The following is a 21,454-nucleotide window of genomic DNA, read 5'->3' on the forward strand; positions in this document are numbered from 1 at the left end:
TTGGGGGAGGGGGGAGGATCCCAAGCAGGCTTCGCGCTGTCAGCACAGAGCCCGACACGGGGCTAAATCCCTCAGACTGAGCCATGACATCATGGCCTGAGCCGAGATCAAGTTGGATGCTTAACTGACTGAGCCACCCAGGTGCCCCCAGGCAAGTCTGCTTCTAACCATGAATACAAACCACCACCATCCAAGGGGAAGGTACTGTGGAGAATCCGAATTAAAGAAACGTGATGGAGGCGCCTGGGGGACTCAGGAGAATCTGTCTCTGTCCCTCTCCCCCGCTCTCTCTAAAATAAATTAAAAGACACTGGGGGCTCTCAATCACTTCATTACACACTGGACCAGACTCACCCTGCACCACACCTGCCTCCTATGGTCTGTTCATGAGGTCAGACGATCTTATTTGAGCTAGTTTGTATGTGAGCCTCTGTTGTCCCAGATCAGCCCGCCTGCGCCGTAGCTAATGCTAATGATGGTGGAGAGACCGCTGCAGGGTGCGTCTTCCATCTCTGCTACTGGAGATACCTCTTAAGGACAAGGAACTATCCATCTTTTATTTATTTATTTATTTTTAATTTTAAGAGAGCACACATGGTGCATGCATGTGCAAACAGAGGAAATGCAGAGACTGAGGGAGGGAGGGAGGGAGGGAGAGAGCCTTAAGTGGGCTCCATGCCTAAACTATATCCCAATGCAGGGCTCGATCTCATGACCCTGGAGATCATGACCTGAGCCAAAATCAAGAGTCGGGTGTTTAACCGATTGAGTCCCCCATGCACCCCTCGTTCTTTTATTAAAGCCATCTAAGTTCTCTCGATCAACCTAGAAGGTAATGCAATATTCCAAAGTAAATCCCATTAAGGTTTTTCATGACATAGGACAGGCTAATGATTAAATGTTCATACAGAAATAAGGCTCAAAAACAGAAAAGAAAAAGCACCCAAAAAAGCCAGGGGCAAGTTGCCTTGTATGAAAATATATTTTAAATCTATAGTTATTTATAATATTAGCACATTAAGTTGTCAGATGAATGAAACAGAGTTCAGAAGCAGATACGTACAGATTTATATATCTATATCTACCTATGGAAAGAAACAGAAGTCATAAAGGAAAAAATGGAATAAAACTGACATTATAATATAGTTTATATCGTCTATGACCAAACACAGACATGGGTAAACACACCTAACACCACAAACAAAATTAACAGACCTGCAAGAATGTGGGAGAAAATACTTTGATATAATGAAAGATTAGCATACCAACTATATTTTTAATGCCAATAAATCAATTTAAAAATTATTTAGCTGAAAAATGGGTCAAAGGGCACACACTAGGCATTTACGGGAAATTCGGAAGACCAATACAGATAGAGGCCTCCCCTTCCTGGTTATCGGGGACACACCCAATAAAACTTCATTTTTCACCCATCAGATTGACCGAGACTGAAGTCTGACGATATCAAGGGATAGAAAAAGCAGTATTCTCTCGGGCTCTACAGAGTTGGAGGGGAAATTTGTTCAGCCACTCTGGAGGACAATTTGGCAGGGTCTATTAAAATGAAAAATACACAGAACTCACGACCCAGCAATTCTAGTTCTCACTTCTTGGTATCTACTCCTGAAAATGCCCTGCAGATGTGCAGAAAGACATTAAGGAGTGTTCACGGAACAGCACTTACAATGAAAACTCAGAAGTAACCTGAAAGGTTCCATTTACAGAACACTGGCCAAGAAGCATTCTGTGGGAGAAACCAGCAGACTGCAAGAACACGGCAGCCGGACACCCCCGCCATGAACACAGACTGGAATTTTAAAAATTGCAAAATGTAGGCCTTGCAAAAAACAGGTTTACGTTTCTCTATTTTGCCACACCAAAGAGAAGAAAAAGTTCTCACCTTCAACTGGGGATATTTAAGTTAATGATCTTTGCAAAGGGTAAAGACTATGAGAATTGTACAAAGGTTAAAAAAAAAAAAAAAAAAAAACACTTGTAATCAAATTTGTACTTGCTCTTTTCACGGACTTGCAAGTCACCAGTTCGGCGCCAGTCCAAACTGGGCAATCGTGCTTAAGACCTTATTCGAAGTACAAGAAAGGAGTTAAGTGCTCCAGGTATGCTGTCACACCACGTCTTATATGGCCTGAGTCCAAATGCTAAGGCCAATTCTGGAGAAGTCGACCACTTGGTTTCCCAGTACTAAATTAAGTGTCCTAATCAAATGACAACCTATTAAGGGGCCACGCCAGCTAATGAGAATGTAGCCAAGGCTGCTGTCGTTACACGATAAATCAGGCAAAACAAGAAGCATCTGAAATAGCAACTGTGTAATAAATTCAAAATAAGAGCGTCGAAAGGACAATAATCAACTTGATCTTCAAAAACTTTGAATAAGAAAGTCAAAGGATCCTTAGCAAATAATATGTGGGATCAAAGTCCAACTCTGATGGGGACATGTTTTTGAAGAGCTAAGTGAAGGGAAATAAAATTGGTATCCGCTCCGCCCCGAGTAGTTCGCGCGCACATACTTTTGGGCCACAGACAGGAGGGCTAGACTGCCGCACTCCGAGCCCCCAGAGAATTATTAGCAGCCGCTCATTGGTCTGAACTGGCTGCTTCTCTTCCTCTGGGAGGCAGGCGGTCAAGGCTTGCAGCGTGGTCCAACATGTGCTCGCACACTGACAGCTCTTAGCTACTCTCTGGTCTGGCTTCACGGAACCGCAACGGCTCAGAAGGAACCCCTCCGTCTGTGTCTCTGAGTGTCGACCAAACAGAATTTAAGGTCCAAGTCGCCCTGCCCTGTCTCTCAGCGGGGTCATTTTTAGAGGAGTTCCTGGTGTCGCACATTGTACGGATGGGGACACACCCTGGATGGATGCTTCATGGGCCCACACCTCAGGAGCTACTGGGAAGCCGGTGGTCCCAGCGACGTCCATCAAGGACCATGCCACGCACGTGCTTATGTGGGGGAAACGACTTTATACATCATCAGGAAGTCTGGAAGGTTCAAAATCTATTTTCACTCACCGCGGTGATTCACGGCAAACACTCAATAATCAGTTGGAAACAGTCTGTTGTAGGTGTTTAACTTTTTAAAACAAAAAAGATCATCTAGGACATTTCTTCTAGTCTTTTTTTTTTTTTAACTTCTTAAATGTTTATTTCTGAGAGAGAGAGAGAGAGACAGCGTGAGCAGGGGAGGGTCAGAGAGAGGGAGACACAGAATCTGAAACACGCTCCAGGCTCTGAGCCAGCTGTCAGCACAGAGCCCGACACGGGGCTCGAACCCACGAGCTGTGAGATCATGACCCAAGCCGAAGTCGGACCCTTAACAAATTGAGCCACCCAGGTGCCCCCGTCTTCTAGTCCTTCTAAAATGAAGCAATACACTAACAATTTTCAAGAGTAACTGTATCAACGAAACACCAACAGATTACAGAGAAACATTTTAATTGATTAAATATATTATTTTCAAGATCTTTTTGAAATCGCACGTGTACTGTACTAATCAACAGCCAGAGGCAATAGAAAAGTTTAAAACCCAAACTGCTCTGACGCGAGCGCACGACAGGAGCCACTGCTATGTGAGGTGGTCCCTGCGGTTCCCGAGAACGATGTTTTTGCAGAAGGTAAGTCACCTTAACATATGCAAGAACAAAACTGTAATCAAAAGGCTGGAAGAAATATATATTAGTGCCTGCTTTTTAAAAGTTTATTTTACATTTTAAATACAGTATTTTCCATTAAAAAAAAAAAGCCAAGAAGGGCCTAACCCCACGGCTCCGCTACCGTATATACATGAGTGCGGATGGGCAGCCTGAACGTGTTCGCAACAGAACAGCGTGGACGCCTCCGGGCTGCGACTAGTGAATCCAAATTAAAGAACACAAATTACGCTCTACTCAGAGGAGAAAACGATCCAGTTCCTGAATAACCAAAAGAGGAGAGAGTTAGGTACGTACAAAACCAGGTATTAAAAACCAGAAAGAAATGCACAGACAACGACCGGGCCCTCGGTGCTGTGAACTGTACAGGAAGCAGCTGAATCGATGGGGACCCTCCTGCAAGAAGTGATTTAGGACTTGAAGTTTTAAAATTCTAAGTCTTTCAGTAACAACATCCAGTACTGTTTTCGTATTGCTGTCTTTGCCACGTTCTATGGATACCACGCTCCCTTCTGAAAACAGGACTCTCTCTATGCTACTCAATCGCTCCTACAAATTTGAGGCCGTATCTGTTCTCAGTAAGGAAAACAAAGACGTGCCTCTTCCCATCTATAAAGACATAATGCAGATTAAAGCTGTGCAACGATCTCAGCTCGGGCATCTGCTTTTCCAATTCTCTCCAGTGAACAAGTGCAAACCAGACCTGCAAAGGGTCCATGCCTAAGCACGAACACAGGAGAAGACAATGGGCTGTCTCTGGCAGTGATTTCCATGTAGTGGAAAGGGATTCCCCACACGCTCAATTATACTGAAGCAATTTTATAGATTTTAGTTCAGCAGGTGCCAATTTGAGTTGACAAAACCCCCTAACTGTATGCTTGTGTGGAAAACAGGTTCAATTGGAGATACTCTATAAAGCCAAATCGAGGCAGAGTGAATTAACTTGGCCGTGGCACTGGCAGGGGGGTCCCGGAGGAAGAGAAAGGAGCCCGAGCTTGCAGAGGCTTGCTAACCACATGGACCGCCGAGCTGTTCTAGGTGTTGTGAGAGTTCAATTACCAATCAGCCTGGAATGTTCTTAAGATTATCTGGGGAAGTAGTTCTCTGTAACAGGGCTCTGACCTAGACAGCTGTACTCAAAGCAAAAACAATCTGGGTCGTTCAGAACAAAATCGAACTGAGGCAACTTTTCTACTATAACCTGTGAGGTCTGGAGTTTGTACGTTTTCAAAACGATGACCTTCATCTCAAAACGATGACCTTCGTCGAAGTCAGCTGCACCTCGGGCAGACTGGGAACACAAGGACTTCCAATCGGAGGTCACCGTGACTACGGGCTCCCGTAACCACACGAAGGAGGCAGCAATGGACTCACCGGCAGCCAGATGGGGTCAACGTGGGGAGGTTTTATTTCGGAGACCTTAAAGATTTAACACGCAGCTCCCATAACTTCCGCATCCGCCAGCGACTCTGCCAGGCAGCACCCGAGGGCCGGACGGGCCCAGGGACTCCCTCTAAGCCCAGAGGATTAATGCTAAAGAGTCTCAAGGACCCCCTGAGTCCCAACGAGAGTTCATGAGCCATCAGACCAAAATCAAAAGGGGAAACACTGACCGCAACGCTCCACAAAAGTCAAAAGAAACTCAGAACTAAATGCCGTCTCCTGCCCAACCCTGCACGCCAGCCTCGGCCACGTCTTTATCTGGTATAATAGACTCTGTAGTAGACTGACTTTGACCTCCACAAAGAGTAGGAGTTGTCGAACTTGAGGAGGTAGACGCCCCTCCCTGGGTACTGGTGGCTGCCGGCGTACACCTCCTCGTGACAGTCCCGCCGGTACACAGGCACGATCTCGTCCAGCAGAGGCTTGGCGGCGTTCTTTTTGGCTTTCTCTTCGCTACTGACGTTCTCTGGGGGAAGAAGGAGGCACATCAGTGTCGGGTCCAGGAAAGCCCTGTGTGCACCAGCACCGAAACCCCACCCTCTCTGTGAGAAACCGGTCAGGAACTCTCTGGAGCAGTCTACCGCTGCCGTGGGTGCAAGCACACTCAGGTTCATTTCCGCCTTCCTTCGTTGCAGGTTCATGCCTCTACCTGAGCGACCGCGATCTGGGGTTGCAATCCCTCCCGCCGGATTCTGCCAACCGCTCCCACTTCGGAGCCCCAGTCCTCCCTGTCCGCACCCCTTTAGCCACCTCCTCCAGGCAGGTGGCATCTCGCTGTCGTGAAGCTCTCCTTCTCTTCTTCAACAATGTGAAAATCCTATTTTAGGAAGGGGACACCGAACTTGTGAGAACTAGTATTTTCTGTCTGCCCTAGATGTAAAAAGTAAAATGAGGAAACCACAGTAGAGGAAGGCACCGAGAGATGCTCTGAAAATCCATTACTGTCACCACAGACCCGTGTAATCCAGGGATGGCCCCAGTGGCAAAAAAACACGAGCTCTGATTCCAGGTTTGCCCCAGGGGACAGTGTCTGAACTGTAATGACAGGAGGTTAGGAAACAAGGACGAGCCAGAACAACGCTGAAGCAGCTTAAAATCTGTTTCACGTATTGAACATGGACAACGTTGGGAAAGCAGGTCCGAGGAACGCGCAGGTCCCTAACTGGGCCCGGCAAGTCCTGCAACGGCAGTGAACCCCACGAGGGCTGCCCGTGGCCGCTGTTGTCAGCAACTTAAACCGGGCACGCCCGGGAAACCCTCCAAGCGCGAGGAACTGGAGGAAATAGGCTGCAATGTGGTGTCCCGACGGGGCCCTGGGACATGAGACAGAAACGAGGGAAAGCTGCATACGTCACGGACCCCGGCTAGTGGTAATGGATTCACATGGGTTATCGGGACGATGAACGCACCACAGGACAATCCCGATGTTAACTGTACAGGAAGCTGGGTGTGGGGCATATGGGAACTCTTTGTACTGTCTTTGCAACTTTTCTCTATAAACCTAAAACTGTTCTAAAATTTAAAAAAAAGAAGAGCAAATGACAGTCTGATCAAATAGACCCAAATCTGATTTGCTTTATCACGGCAATACTGAAATGTACTTCGTTTGCAAACAGGAAATGCAGAGCCCTTCAGAGTGCAAACTCTTGCCTATGAGGATACCCATGAAATGGGTTACTGGTCCATTAACCCAGGGTCCCGATTTTGTTCAAAATCTGTAAAGCTGAAGGTTGCTGGGACAGATGAGCAGGGCACCTTTCGTCCGTGAAGCAAAGACTCGGGACCTGGCAACCAGCGTGCCTGTGACGAGTCTGAGCAAGAGGAGTGACCATCCACACTCAGAGAAAACAAACCGCTCTGGCTTTCAGGACCGAGTGGAGAAAAACCCAGACAAGGAACGGGAAGGCTGGCCTGCCCTTGCCCCTTAAGCCAAGCTCACAGGACCCCCATCAAATGCACAGGGACGAGACACGGGGCCAGGGCCTTGGTAAGGACGGACAAACGTGGCTTGTGAGCTAATCTCCGAAAAGGGAACAGGTCACTCTTGGCAAACATCTCCTGAGACCCTTGCTGCCGCCTCTGCGCACACAGAGGGATGAGTGGATTAGCTGCAGGTGGAAACCACCGCAGGCTGGGAGCAGTGCAGGGACACGAAGGCCATGTCCATCTGAGGGACAGCAAACACTAGGGCACAGATCAGGGAAGCCCTGGCTCCCACCTCCAGAGAAGCACCGGACACACCCCCACCCCGTTTCCCAGCACCCTTCCCAACACCAGGAGCCCCAAACCACACTCGGCCGAGGGCTTGCGCCAGGAAGCCTGCAGAGGCACCAGCAGCCAGGGCCGGAGACCTCGACGGCCTCCAGCTGCTGCTGAACCAGGGCTGCCTCTTGTCACTCGCGAAGCTCTCCAGATCCCTGGCAGTCTGCACATAAGCCCCCGCCCAGGCTCCTGCAAACAGCCTGACTCCCCCGAGTCCCCAGGACACAACAGAAAGGCTGGTCGTGGTCCTGCAACTGCTCTGGGGGCCTGGCACCCACCCTGCCCTGCCCAGCTTGCCCTCTTCTGGCTCCCGTCCCTGGCTCCCTGGCGCAGCCGGCAGTGTGGACGGGCAAGGCTTTCTCTTGCTACCGCCCTCCGAGACAAGGCCACGGAAAATAGGATGCCACAGGAAGACCAAACTCCTCCTCCAGACTCTGGGCCCGCCATGGACTTCCGTACATGACCACAGGCCCTGGCCTGCGGCCTGCGTGGCGACACGGTCCAAATGCCCACCTCAAAAGCTGGCCGAACGTTTAGCCCCCCTCCACAGACCTCCGACAACTACCGCTTTTAATCTATCCCAGCGTGATCTCCGTGAAACACTGCCAACCCTATGCAGGAACAAACAGTGTGTCAACAAGTCGGCTGACTCGGGTGCAAGCACAGGGAGGCGCCTGTCCACGGTCACAGTCAGGGCGTTCCTCCCATATCGCCCTCCACTGAGCGCTTACTAGTCTGTGCCCAAGCCCAGGGCTCTCACTGCCCCACAAACAAATCAACGAGTCCTTCTTCTCAGTTAGTGGGCATGTATCTTCTCACCTATCTCCCAGACAGGGAGTGTACACTGCTCTTGAAAACATTCTGTTTTGTCTACTTAGAGAAAATTAAAAAATTATGTTCTTGTGAAATGGGGAAGAACAGCTGGAATTTTTTAGGTAGGACGTTCTGGTGTGAGCTTCTGCATCTACTTTTAAAAAACCATCTTAGGGGCGCCTGGGTGGCTTAGTCGGTTAAGCGTCCGACTTTCGCTTAGGTCATGATCTCGCGGTTCGTGGGTTTGAGCCCCGTGTCGGGCTCTGTGCTGACTGCCAGCTCAGAGCCTGGAGCCTATTTTCAGAGTCTGTGTCTCCCTCTCTCTCTGACCCTCCCCTGCTCACGCTGTCTCTCTCTCTCTCTCTCTCCTAGAAAAAAAAAAAAAACTTTAAAAAAAAAAAAATCTTAGAGTGAAACCAGAAAAGCTAATTATCAGAAATGTAAATTTAAGTCAATTCCAGAGTTGGCAGAATTTCTTGCTGACTCTTTAAACATTTTTCAGAACGATCTTACACATTTGGCTTTTCGACACAAAATGCTCAAAGTAAAACGCTACTTGGAAGGCAGTAAAATAACTCCCCGCCAGGGGACCTGCGGAGCATTAAATAATGTCACGTTCAGGTCCCAGTCCCTTCCGGGAGGCTGGCCTGCCCCTTAGCCTTCACGGCTAAGGTCACACTAACGAAGGGATGAGTCCCTGTCCCCAAGGGTTAACCGGGAAGCATGGAGCAGGGGGACACGGGCACCGTGCCAGTTTTGCCACCCCCTCCTCCCCGCAGCACCCTCAATGGGGCCCGGCGGCTCTACCTTCCTCCTCCTCGTCATCATCACTGGACTCGCTGACGTGCACGCTGACAGCAGTGTTTGGAGAGTCTGTCCATTCAAAGTACACCCCAAATCCAATGTCATAATTGTCTGTCGCAAATTCCCAAAAGAGATACGATCCCTCTTCGTGGGTGGGGACTCGCACGGTGACCACTTCTCCTCGGCCCACTGTAATCACGGAGTCTGCGTCCTGCCGGATCTTCTCCTTAAAGTCTTTGATCTGGGGTCGTGTCCACATGGACGGAGCTGCTATTACTGGAAGAGATTCTAAAGGCAACAGGAATTACACACGCTGAAGCGGACGGGCCGTCACCTGCGGGCAGCAACTCGCACAGGACCCCCATCCGGCCCTGGACAGGCTTCAAGTGCCACCTGGTACCTTGGGACCGAGGACTTGGGAGCATCCAGGCTTCACGTGGTCATCTCCCCCCCGACCGGCTACGTCTGCCACTGTCCCCCGATGCTCAGAGGGGGACACCACACCACTTCAAATAATACATGCAATCCACAATCTTAGCAGTGGTTTGTCTGGGGGCGCCTGAGGGACACAGTCAGTTGGGCATCCAACTTCCGTCCAGGTCATGATCTCACGGTCCAGGAGTTTGAACTCTGGGTCAGGTGCTGACAGCTCAGCGCCTGGAGCCTGCTTTGGATTCTGTGTGTGTCTCTCTCTGTGCCACTCCCCACTCATGCTCTCTCTCATTCTCAAAAATAAAAACATTTAAAAAAAAAAAGATTTTTGGGGCACCTGCGTGGCTCAGTCGGTTGAGCGTCTGACTTCGGCTCAGGTCATGATCTCGCGGTTCGTGGGTTCGAGCCCCGCGTCGGGCTCTGTGCTGACAGCCAGCTCAGAGACTGGAGCCTGTTTCAGATTCTGTGTTTCCCCTCTCTCTCTGACCCTCCCATGCTCACGTTGTCTCTCTCTATCTCAGAAATAAAGAATAAAAAATCTAAAAAAAAAAGATTTTTTCCCAACACTGATTACATATGGGGATTGAAGACTGACCATGGAAAACTTGTAGCTGGACCCAGGGGCACATTCTAATAAAGAAAGGAGATCTGGGGGCACCTGGGAGGCTCAGTCAGTTAAGTGTCCAGCTTTTCAGCTCAGATCATGATCTTACGGTTCCTGGGTTTGAGCCCTATGTTGGGCTTGGGATTCTCGCTCTCTGCCCCTCCCCTGCTCATGTGCTCTGTCGCTGTCCCTTTCTCTCTAAATAAATTTTTAAGAAAAGAAAAGAAAAAGGAGACCTGCACTTAGGAATAAATTCACTTTTGGATCTGGACAAAGAAAACTGGGCTTTGACTTCAGTCACTCCGTCAAAAGAAAAGAAAAGAAAGTCTTGAGCTCTGAGGTCAAGTTCTAGGGGCAATTCTAAAGGGGCTCAAAGAAACGGAAAAGCTCGTACAGCGCCGAGCAGCGTTATGTGCACCAGAGTACTCGGCAGGTTCCCAGACGTGGTCCCAGAGCCTTTGACCAGAGATTCATTTCAAAACACTGACAAACTTGGGCGCTGACTGGCTCAGTTGGTAGAGCAGCCTACACTTGATCTTGGGGCTGGGAGTTCGAGCCCCACGTTGGATGTAGAGATTATTAAAAAACAAACAAACAAACAAAAAAAAACACCCCGATAAACTTATAAAGAAAACCAGGGAAGAGGAGTTAAACCACAGGATTTCAAGGGCTTTTCCAAAGCTGTTTTCTGTTACTTACTCTAAACAGACAAGTCTAAAATGGACTTTCTCGTGAACCACACCACCAACCTGACCACTGTCCCCGACACGCTCTTCTCTTCCCTCCTGAGCGGACTCCTACTCGGGCTTGGGCTCTCCCAGCTCAGTTGTCTCCTCCCCAGGAAGCCTCTGCTCATCTCTGCGACCAGGTCACAGTCCCCACCCACATGCTCTCAACCTACGAGGTGCCCCCCCCCCCAAGCGCTCACGGCAGCTACGGCACCCACCGCGGGTCTTACTCGGCCTCACGCCGTGCCCCCAGCACTCAGAACCTCTTCAGTCGGTTGTTGAACGAAAGAATGAGCTGCCTGTAAGAAGCTAGACCTTTGAAAACGCAAAGTTACCTTCCAGTACTTATGTCTCAAACCACCTTGTAACGTGGGAGGCGGCCTCAGGACGCACCCCACGCTATGAGCCTCACCTCTGGGGCCCCAGCACCTGGGGGTCACCACCCGCAGGGTCCCAGAGCCGGTACTTGGGACCAACAGAATACGGTGGAGGCAGACGTGTTACTTTCAAACTCAGAACATAAGAGACACTGTATCTCCACTGCGTCCCTCTGGACCCCACGCCCGGGAGGAAGCCAGCCCCGGCGCAGAGGGCGCTCGGCCCGAAGGGGAGGGTTCTCAGGGCCAGGAGCCAGCGTCGGCCGGCCAGCCGCGTGAAGGAGCCGCTGTGGACGCAGGGCCTCCCGGCAGCATCCTGACCCCTGGGACCCGAACCACCACCGCTCAGCTAAGCTGCACCTCGGCTCCTGAACCCCCCCAACCCCTCACCTGCCATGTGAGACGATGACCGTTTGTTACCCGTCCGCTGCCAAACTTGGGTCCAATTTGTTACACAACAGCGGATAGCTAACACACAACCCCAGGCAACCTGCTCTTCCATGCTGTTCTAAGGGTCACCAGAAGCACCAGACTCTGACTTAAAAGGGTCAAAAAGCAACCGACTCTCACAAGCAGGTTAATTACTCTTCAATGCTAGTTAGCCGGACCCCCAACTCGCCTTTCGTGAAATCTTGGAATTACATCCTCTGGACAGAGCAACACAGGGGCCAAACCATACCTTTTGGTCCATTCTCCACGGCTTCTTCTGCGGCTTCGGGTTCGAGGTCTTTCTCAGAGTTGTCCGTGTGGGTTTTGGCCTGTCCGTTAACTGACGTCCTATCACCCGGCACAGCTGCGTTCACCTTCGATGATGCAGGCAAAGCAGCCCCCCCAACTGCTACTTCCTGCTGCTTCTGGAGCGCCGCCTGCAGGTAGGGAGAGAGCGAAGATCCGCTGACAGGCCAACGCAGAGCACGTGCATCCCGGCACACGTTCCAGCCCCGCACTGGTGTCCTACCAAAGTGCTCTCCTCCAAGAAACTACTAATACGCTTCATCCGTCTTACCCTCCCTGTGATGAAGATTACCAGTACGATATCAGAGTGAGAGCTAAAAATGATCAAAAAATGGGCAAAAACCTGTAACAAGAGTCACATATTTGTGGCCTGAGGATCGTTAGAAAAACTGACCAGGAAAAAAATAGGTAGAAATCATCAACCCCAAATACAATTAAAGGCAAAGACTGAACCCAGTAACATTTGTTCTTAAAATGGACAGAAGAAAATCTCGATCAGATTCAGAAACACAGAAGCTAAATCAGGAAAATTAAACTTGGTAGAAATAAATGATCACAGAAGAAAATGTGCAAAGGCAGAAACTATCACTAGTAAAATCTGATACAGGCCCCCAAAGGAGGCGACAAATCAAATACAGATAATTATTCTAAAATGAACAAAGCATCCAATGAATTAAACCTTCACCATAAGAAAACCTCACAGCACAATGGAAAACAGTTAACCATGTTATAAAAACCAACAACCTAAGAATTAAAGAGGCTTATAAATGGAGTTTGAGATCAAAATACTTCCTCAATGAAAATTTGTCACTGTTCACACAATTATGAATAAAATACGTGCATTCGTAAAAACAGAATCAAGACGTCCTGAGTCAAAATGAAGAGTAAAAACATCTTCAACACAAAAGACAATAATTTGGGGGCCATTCCACTCTCCTATCAAGATGGACAGATCTTACTAGATACACCTAATTACTACTTCGGCAACCTCTGGGCAACCTGAAGGTGAACATACATGTAGAAAAGTGTACAAATTTGTGTACACGAATGTACAGCTTGACCGTTTTTCCTGAAACAAACATATCCCTGGAACCAACACCAGATCGAGACATTATCTGCCTCCCAGAAGCTCCTTTCCAGACCCTCCCCCTCCCAGTGCAAGGGTAACGACTATTCTCACTTAGAACACTGCACATCTGCTTTGCCTGTGTGCCAACATTACACAAATGGAAGCGGATAATCAATACTCTTTTTTGTGTCTGGCTTCTTTCACTAAACATTATTTTTGTAAAGTTCATCCACAGAGTCACAAGTAATGGTATTTTGTGTGCACTGCTAGAGAGTTCCACTGTGAAAATACAAAACTATCCGTTGTACTGTTAGCGAGCACCTGGGCATTTGAATACCTTCAAACTAAAACAAGAAGTCATAAATGAGCATGCTTAGGGAAATAGAAAAGAAAGAAACAGAAAACACAGGGGGAAAAGGCCTTTATAACCACATGGTTTAGGCTCGTGACACATTTTAGCATACCTGTGCACATGCTTCACGTATCATCTACAAACCTACGACTTCAAAGAACAGCAACACTTCCTATTGGTGCTAACGCAGCCTAGCGATACATGGAAGACTCAAAAGACCTTCTTCCGAGGCTTAGAATCTCAGTCTTCCCACATCAGTATCCTAGATAGAGTACCAGCTTCCAGAAAAGGTGCAGACAACTAAACCAAGTGGGCAAACTCAGAATAGTCACTGAATGACAAGCAAGGGGAAAAAAAACAAAACACTTGTGCTGACAATCAGCGGGCCTCGGTCTGCAGGAGGCCACGCTTGACACCCTCCCGCAGGGCGCACCGGTCCTACGGGACAGCTTGTGACTTGCTTTACGTTCTTGCTCACCTGCACTTGGGGAAGTTTAAGCGCAGGAAGGCACCGAACCATGGCCCACGTAACTACACTTCTGCAGGAACAAGCCTGAGCTCAGTCTTTATAAAGAAATTACACTCTGTGAGGGCTGAGGACCCCGAGCCGACCCTAACCCGTCTCCTCCTCCGTTCCGAGGACCCCACACAGGTGCGGCACCGCAGTGCAAACTCCGGATTCCAGCTCTCTCTGCTTCTCTTTCCAAGGGTCCTGGCTTGCCCTACGTGACTCGGATCTCTTATGTAAATGACAGCGGCCTCTGAGAGGACTGGCGTGCGAGCCACCCCGCTGAAAACCCACCCCGCGGCCCGTCGGGGAAGCAGGGGCGGGGGGGGCGTGCGAAAGCAGAGGCAGGCTCCGGAGGACAGAGCGGAAACCCCTCGGAATGCCCGCCTGTTGTCTGAATAAACTAGCGGGACGCCGCTCTCGTCCCCTCACGACGACCAGCCCCTGCCGCGCTTTCCCGCTCCCGGTAACGCCGAGGACTCCGGGGAAGGGGATCTTAAATGAGGATGTGAGTTTTCAAAGAACTTTCAAAGAGGCTGGCAAAGCGACACGGAACACCGATCACGTCCCACGTTCCCCTCACGCAGGCTCGAGGAGCGGCAGTCGGCACTTTCCGAGAGAAAACAACGGAGCGGAACCGGCTGGGCCCCCTCCGCGGGGCAGGCACGCCTCTGCCGGGCGTGAACCGGGAGTGTCAAATCGGGTCTCTGCCGTATGTACGGGACCCTTTCACACAGGCCTCTGACACTGTGGGGACCAGGACAGGCACCGGGACTTTTATCTGCTTCCTGCTGACGGGGAGGAAGGGCGGGAAATCAGACCGCAGGTGACCAGTCTGATGCGGAACACGGCGACGGCAGAGCCAGGCCTCACCCCACGCCCTTTCCCCGCAGGCACCCACCCCTGCGTGGGGCAGGGATGGAGGAGGACCGTCGCCCGCGGCCGGCCTGGCTCTGCGAGACCAACCGACGGCCTCAGGGGACAGTCCCCCCGCCGGACGTGGTCCGAATCTGTGACACCCCTTCCCCCCCACTGCAGGACATCCAGGGACAAGCACCACCCCCCCCAATGCCACCCCTCAGCGTCCAGGGCGGACTCGCCAGGAAGCCTCCGGGCCCACGCGACCCCCAGACACCCCGTGACGACACAACAGCGGGCGCGGCAGGCCCTGCTCCCTCCTCCTGTCGCTGCGGCGTCAGCGCCTGCGTCGAGGCCGGGCGGCGCACCTGCTGCTGGGCGAGCTGCACCTGGTACAGCTGCTGCATGTACTGCTGGTAGTGCTGCTCCTGCAGCTGGCGGACCAGGCGCTGCTGCTGCTCCGAGCTGCCCGGGTACTGCTGCGCCGCGTACTGCTGGAACTGCACGGCCGTCTGCGAGTTCAGCGCCGCCATGATCTGCTGCCTGCGGAACGCAGAGAACACGCGCCGGTCGGACCGGGGGTGGCCGCTCGCGGCGCAACGAAGCGTCCTAGCTCCTCGTTCCGACCGCCTGCCGCTCTCCAAAGTGACAGAGCGGGTGACGCGGGCCCACCGGCATGACCCCGGGCCCGGAGGAAAGGTTTCGGCACGTAAACTTGGCCTCGAGTTTTTCACGGAGGCTTTGAAGAGAATCTGGGACGGACGGGGATGGGGGCAGGCGGATCGGCCTCGTGTCGCCACCGTGACGACCGACGCTGCGCCCCCACTGCGTGCCCTTCGGCCCCAGCACGCCCGCGCAGGGCCGCCCCGCACCCAAGGCTGAGCGGTGGGGTGCAGCGACCGGGAACTGGGCCGAGATCACGTTGCCGGAGCGGCCAGGACCAGGGTTCAAGTCCGGGCAGTCCTCTCTGACCGGGACGTTGTCAGAGGGGGACTGTCCTCCAGGGCAGAGGCGAGACATTGAACTGCGGGCCGCGGCTCCTCCACCTGCACAGAGGAGCAGCAGGAGGGGCAGGAGAGTGGCTGGAAGAGGCCACCAGGGGCCCTGGTCAGTGGGAAGGAACACCTGAGGGTCTTCAGCATTTAATTTAAAGTGTCTTGGGGCGCCCGGAGACTCAGTCATTAAGTGGCTGACTTTGGCTCGGGGCATGTGGGTTCCACTCCTGCCTCAGGCTCTGAGCTGTCAGCACAGCTTCGGATTCTGTGTCTCCCTCTCTCTCTACCCCTCCGCCACTTGCACTCTGTCCTCTCTCTCTCTCTCTTAAACATTAAAAGAAAAAACTTGAAGGCTGCCTTGAAGAACACGGAAAACCGTATCCGGGCACACGTGCTCCTGTAAACGCCTGTCGCGTTCCTCCAGACAGGCTCCGCGTGCTGACTTGGTTACGTGACCAACTCAACAAAGACCTCGACGGATGACAAATAAAACGAAGCGGAATCCCACAATGCCCCGCGCCAGGCCGCCCCCAGAGGGCGTATTCCTGGTCTCTCTCCAACGGAACAGAACGAGGCCCTGGGTGGCTCTGGGGCTAGCCTGACACCTTTCTTTTCTTTTTTTAAAAATCTTTTAAATGTTTGTATATTTTTGAGAGAGAGAAAGAATGGGGTAGGGGCAGAGAGAGAGAGAAGGAGAGAGAGAGAAGAAGGGAGACAGAAGATCCCAAGCGGGCTCTGTGCTGACAGCAGAGAGCCAGATATGGGGCTCGAACTCACAAGCCATGAGATCATGACCTGAGCTGAAATCAGATGCTTAACTAACTGAGGCCCACAGGTGCCCCACCTGACACCTTTCTGAGACGGTGGGGCCTCAAAGTCTCTGCAGACCTTCCCCCACGTTGCGGTGTTAACCCCTTCCTGACTGTACCCGGAACTCCCTCCTCCAGAGCCGGTCCCTGGGGAGATGGCTGCACTCACCACCCCGCACAGGAAATGGCTGCTGGTCCCAAATCCCATACTGGGAACAGCACCTGCCACAGGCTGCACCGGCAGGTTCTCTGTGCTGGGTCTGCGTCGTCGGGCCCTCGGACTCCGGCCGGCCCGGCAGCCGCCCGAGCACGCGGAGCCCTCAGGTCCACCCCAGGACAGCCGCCCGGACACACGCGTGGGGCACACAGGGGAGAGGGCGGCCCTGCTTACTTCTGCTGCTCCAGCCGCAGCCGCTCCTCCTCCAGCCGCCGCCGCTCCTCCTCCTCCCGCCGTAGCCGCTCCTCCTCCTCTCTCCTGCGCTTCTCCTCCTCCCTCTGCACTCGCTCTCGCTCTTCTTCCTCACGCCGCCTGCGCTCCTCCTCCTCCTTCCTACGAGGGAGGACGGACACCGTGAGTGCCGCGCGAGGAGCCCGTTTCAGAACGGCCCAAGAGGTCTTTCCCCGGGAGCACGGGCTCTACCCTGGGAGCAAGACGGCATGCTGTTCTCACACCGAGACAGCACGCACTCTGCCGGGAGACCTCTCCCCTCCGGAGTCCACGTCACCACACACGGGGCCATGGAAGGGACACCGGCTGCTGCACAGGCAGAAAGGTGTCCGTCGGGAAGACACGCTGCATGCCCACAGGCCGAAGGCTTCCCGAACTGCGCTCACAGCATCACGCCATCCGCCCTGGCCGTCGCTGGGTCTGCGCAGTACATGCAACCATCTGCCTGCCCTGCCGCTGAGGATGCGCTCGGCAAGGGCAAGGGCAGCCTATCTCCCAGCCCGGCACAGTGCTCAAAAGAATATGCTCTTGACACCAGGCCAGAAATGCACGACACCCCTCAAACACCACAGAGCCATAAAACTCCAACTCCGTACTGATGTCTGATACGCTCATGTAACACGAAGGGCAGGCAAATGCATAGGAGAGAGTCTGCAAAGATACACCTTAACCATGTCCCTTACTGTGTACGGAGAGAGAGCATCAAAAGCAAAGCGGGAGAGGGGCGCCTGGGTGGCTTAGTCGGTTAAGCGTCCGACTTCCACTTAGGTCATGATCTCACGGTTCGTGGGTTCGAGCCCCGCGTCGGGCTCTGTGCTGACTGCCAGCTCAGAGGGTGGAGCCTGTTTCAGTCTGTGACTCCCTCTCTCTCTGACCCTCCCCTGCTCACGCTGTCTCTCTCTCTCTCTCTCCTAGAAATAAATAAAAAACATTAAAAAAAAAAAAAGATAAAGCTCATTAAAAAAACAAAAACAAAAAAGCAAAGCGGGAGAGAGGGTTTTATCTGTGCCCCAGAGCTCACTAACAGAAAACAGTTATATAGCACAGATCTGGATTTTAAAAATTCTGAATTTAAAAAATTTTAAAGTTTTCTGATACCCGCTGGCTTAGCCAGTAGAGCATGTGACTCTTCATTTTGAGGTTGTGAGTTCAAGGCCTATGCTGGGCACGGCCCTACTTAAAATTAAAACAAGGGGTGCCTGGTTGAGCATCCGACTTCAGCTCAGGTCATGATCTCGCGGTTCATGAGCTGGGGCCCCGCATCGGGCTCACTGCCGTCAGTGCAGGGCCCGCTTGGGACCCTCCGTCACCTTCTCTCTGTCCCTCCCTGGCTTGTGTGCCTGGTCTCAAAAACAAGCAAACATTTAAAAATCAATAAATGAATGAACGTTTTTTAAAAAAATCAAAACCTGTCCTTTGGATAAAAACCATCTTCCTTTGGATAAGTACCTTCCAAGAACGTATTAAACTACCTCCTAGCACCTTACACGGGAACACTGTGCCTCGGGCGGTCTCCTGACGCCCCGGCAGCTGTAACCACAGACACAAGCGCGGTCTATGTCCGCATGCTGTGACGGAGACGATCACCTTCACGTCTAGCGGCCCCGTCAGCTATTCTTTGCCAGTGCTTGTGTCTAGTTTTCTGGTTTCCCTTCTGTTATTTCCATTCACGTGAAGGCAGAAAACCAGAGAACCAACTGTTTGTAAAGCGAGTATAACCCGAGGAAAAATCGGTTTTATGTGTCATCTTCGTGACCCAGGAATTTTAGATAATCCAAGTTACTGGAAGTATAAGCTCCAGATAAGCGTGTTCACAGCAGTGCTGTCCTCACAGCCACAACGGAAAACCCCACAAACCTGACAGCAGACTCGGCAGCGCCCCCTCCAACCTCTGGAAAAGCCTGACAGGCTGTCTGGGAGCCAGAGCCGACATGGAGGTCTTATAAGGCCTACCAAGTAGCACAGGTGACAGCCACGCCACGGAGCAGAATGTTCTAGAAGCTTGAGGGAAAAGGCAGCGAAGGGCGAGTCAGACAAGGGGCACAGGGTGGGGAGGGTGGCTGAGGGTATGGTGGAGCTCACTCAGAACCTGGGCGTGCCCAGGACAAGGGGCACGCGGGACGAGGGGCACGCCAGAGAGGCGGGGCGTCTGGACAGCAGCCCCTGCCCCCCACACCCACAGCACGAACACTGCTCACACCAGCGAGGTTCCACCACTGCCCTGGGCGGGCACCTGATGGGGCACACACGCCGCGCCGCAGAAGCGTCGGGCCAGGGCCACAGGGAGGGAGCAGGCTGCGCCCTCCAACGTCACCTTTTCTTTTCTTGCTCCTCCTTCTCGATCTTGTGGGAAGCGACATACGTGGCAAAGAGACGGCAACACCTGTTGAGGAGCTTCACAAACTCCACCATGGCGTCCTCTTTGGTCGTGTTTCCCAGGGCTGCCCATTCTCTCCTGGAGGGAGGACGAGACGGGTCAGCCCTTCTCCGCAGAGCGGCAACGTGACTTCACGTACACCTACACATGAGCAATTCGCAACCACAACTAAAACGGACAGCGACCCTACTATGGAGCACAAGGCTCGAGTCCTCCAGTTTCAACCAGAAAGTGCGATTCAGAGCATGAGCCACGCCACGCGCGACCCAAGCTCACTACCGCAGCCGCGGTCTGACCGCCGGCAAAGGGGCCTTTCCCCGCTAGCAAAGGGGTCTCGAAGCTTTACGTTCCTCCTGTCACCTTGTTTTACTTGTCACTGAACACACTTCCCAGCGCATTCTTTTTCTGCCACGACTCTGGGCGTGTCCCAGTAAGGACATCGGCTCCTGAATATCGTACGTGGCCGCTTCTCATGTTATTTGGGGAGATAGGAGTCAAGCTGACTTGTCTCGTGTTCATAATCAGAGGAGTAAACTTCTTCCGCGTGATTTATCCATAAACCCCTCCAAGCCAAAAGCAGACACACGCGGGAAGACCCCCAGAAGCTGCGAGCAGAAATGCCGGTTTGAGTCTCACTCTGTGCTAAGGAGCCCACTGTTTACATCTTAACCGACCCCCTTTCTACTCTTCTCTACATAACTCTCGCTAAGTTCGGTATACAACAAAACACCGTTACCTCCTGTCATTCCCCAACACATCAAAGAATCCAACCTCAGGACAAGTGTCTGGATTATATGGGCCCATAAGAACCTGCTTATGCAGTGCCACCAGCTTCAGTTTTTCTTCATAAGTTGGATGAAAGGCTTTGCCATCTTTTTCTGGAAGAGAAAGAAATGTGAAAACAATGAGAATTGGCAAAAAAAGAACTTTTGGTATCCAATGCCGACGTCTCGCTCTCTAAGGTATGTCACAAACTACCTGTGATAGATATGAACCTTACAGTGAGTTTTATTTCAAATACTAAATTTTAAAAGCAGACACCCTTTATGTGGAGTTTTGTGTTTTGTTTAGTGAAGCCAAGCACCAATATTTATGTTAAAACTTCTACAGAAGAAGCCAACCTGTCAAGCCGACAGGCACGCGCATACAAACTGTACCACTTACATCATTTACACACATTAAAACGTGTGCAACAATCATTTTTATGGTTATTTAATTTTATTTTATTTCAGAGAGAGAGAGCACGGAAGCAGGGGAGAGGGGCAGGGGAGGGAGAGAGAAAGAGAGGGAGAGAGAACCCCATGCAGGTTCCACGCTCAGTGTAGAGTCCAATGCAGGGCTTGATCCCACAACCCAGGATCATGACCTGAGCCAAAATCAAGAGTCAGACACTTGGGGAGCCCGGGTGGCTCAGTCGGTTAAGCGTCCAACTCTTCGTTTTGGCTCAGGTCATGATCTCATAGTTCAGGAGTTCCAGCCCCTCACCAGGCTCCACCCTGGGGAGCCTCTTTGGGATTCACTCTCTGCTTCTCCCCCTCACCCTGCAGGCTCTCTCTCTTTCCCACTCTCTCTAAATAGACTTAGAGAAAATTTTTAAAAATTAAAAAAAAGTCGAAAGTAGTATAAATTGCCTACAAATTTTATCCACATATGTAGTAGTCACCAAAATCAAATCACTGATGAGAGAAGAATGTGGGTTAAAGGTTATGAACAGGAACCTCAGGAGGAAAAAAAGTAGAAGTGGCCAATAAGCATCCCAACATATTTAATCAACTAGTCAAGGAAATGGAAATCGAATGGAAATACCAAACCATAACCAAAATTCCTGCCATCATATGGCCAAAAAAAGTTAAGTGACATCAAGAGTTGGTAAGAACGGGACAGAGGGACCCACGCTCACACACAAATGCTGTTAAGTCCACGCTGTCCCAGTTATTTGGGAAGACAACTTAGCAACAGATTTCAAAATCATAAAGGTGCGCCCCCTACGGTCCAGTACTTGCAATTCTTGTTCTCTCCCCTTGATACTGACCGGAATACACAGACAGAGGAGCTGCAGGGATATCCACCGCCGCGGTTTTCCTGCCCTCCTAAACAACCTAAAGTTCCGCAAGAAAGAAACAGCTAAATAACGTAATCTACTCGGACTGCGGCATCTATGAAGCAACTACA

General features: G+C 51.5%; 1 protein-coding gene across 1 annotated transcript in view; it reads right to left on the reverse strand.

Annotated features, from left to right (window-relative positions):
- Positions 1 to 3,436: 3,436 nt before the first annotated feature.
- Positions 3,437 to 21,454, reverse strand: part of ACBD3 (acyl-CoA binding domain containing 3) — a 32,812-nt gene continuing 14,794 nt past the window's right edge. The window contains exons 2-8 of the mRNA XM_039235806.1: positions 20,019 to 20,160; positions 19,220 to 19,360; positions 16,849 to 17,007; positions 15,022 to 15,196; positions 11,811 to 11,997; positions 8,994 to 9,278; positions 3,437 to 5,577 (exon numbers count right to left, since the gene is read on the reverse strand). Of these exons, the coding sequence (XP_039091737.1) occupies positions 5,366 to 5,577; positions 8,994 to 9,278; positions 11,811 to 11,997; positions 15,022 to 15,196; positions 16,849 to 17,007; positions 19,220 to 19,360; positions 20,019 to 20,160 (1,301 nt within the window). The 3' untranslated portion in view covers positions 3,437 to 5,365. The remainder of the gene's footprint in view (positions 5,578 to 8,993; positions 9,279 to 11,810; positions 11,998 to 15,021; positions 15,197 to 16,848; positions 17,008 to 19,219; positions 19,361 to 20,018; positions 20,161 to 21,454) is intronic.

This window comes from Hyaena hyaena, unplaced genomic scaffold, assembly GCF_003009895.1.
Source record: "Hyaena hyaena isolate Hyena2069 unplaced genomic scaffold, ASM300989v1 scaffold_103, whole genome shotgun sequence".
Lineage (NCBI taxonomy): Eukaryota > Metazoa > Chordata > Mammalia > Carnivora > Hyaenidae > Hyaena > Hyaena hyaena.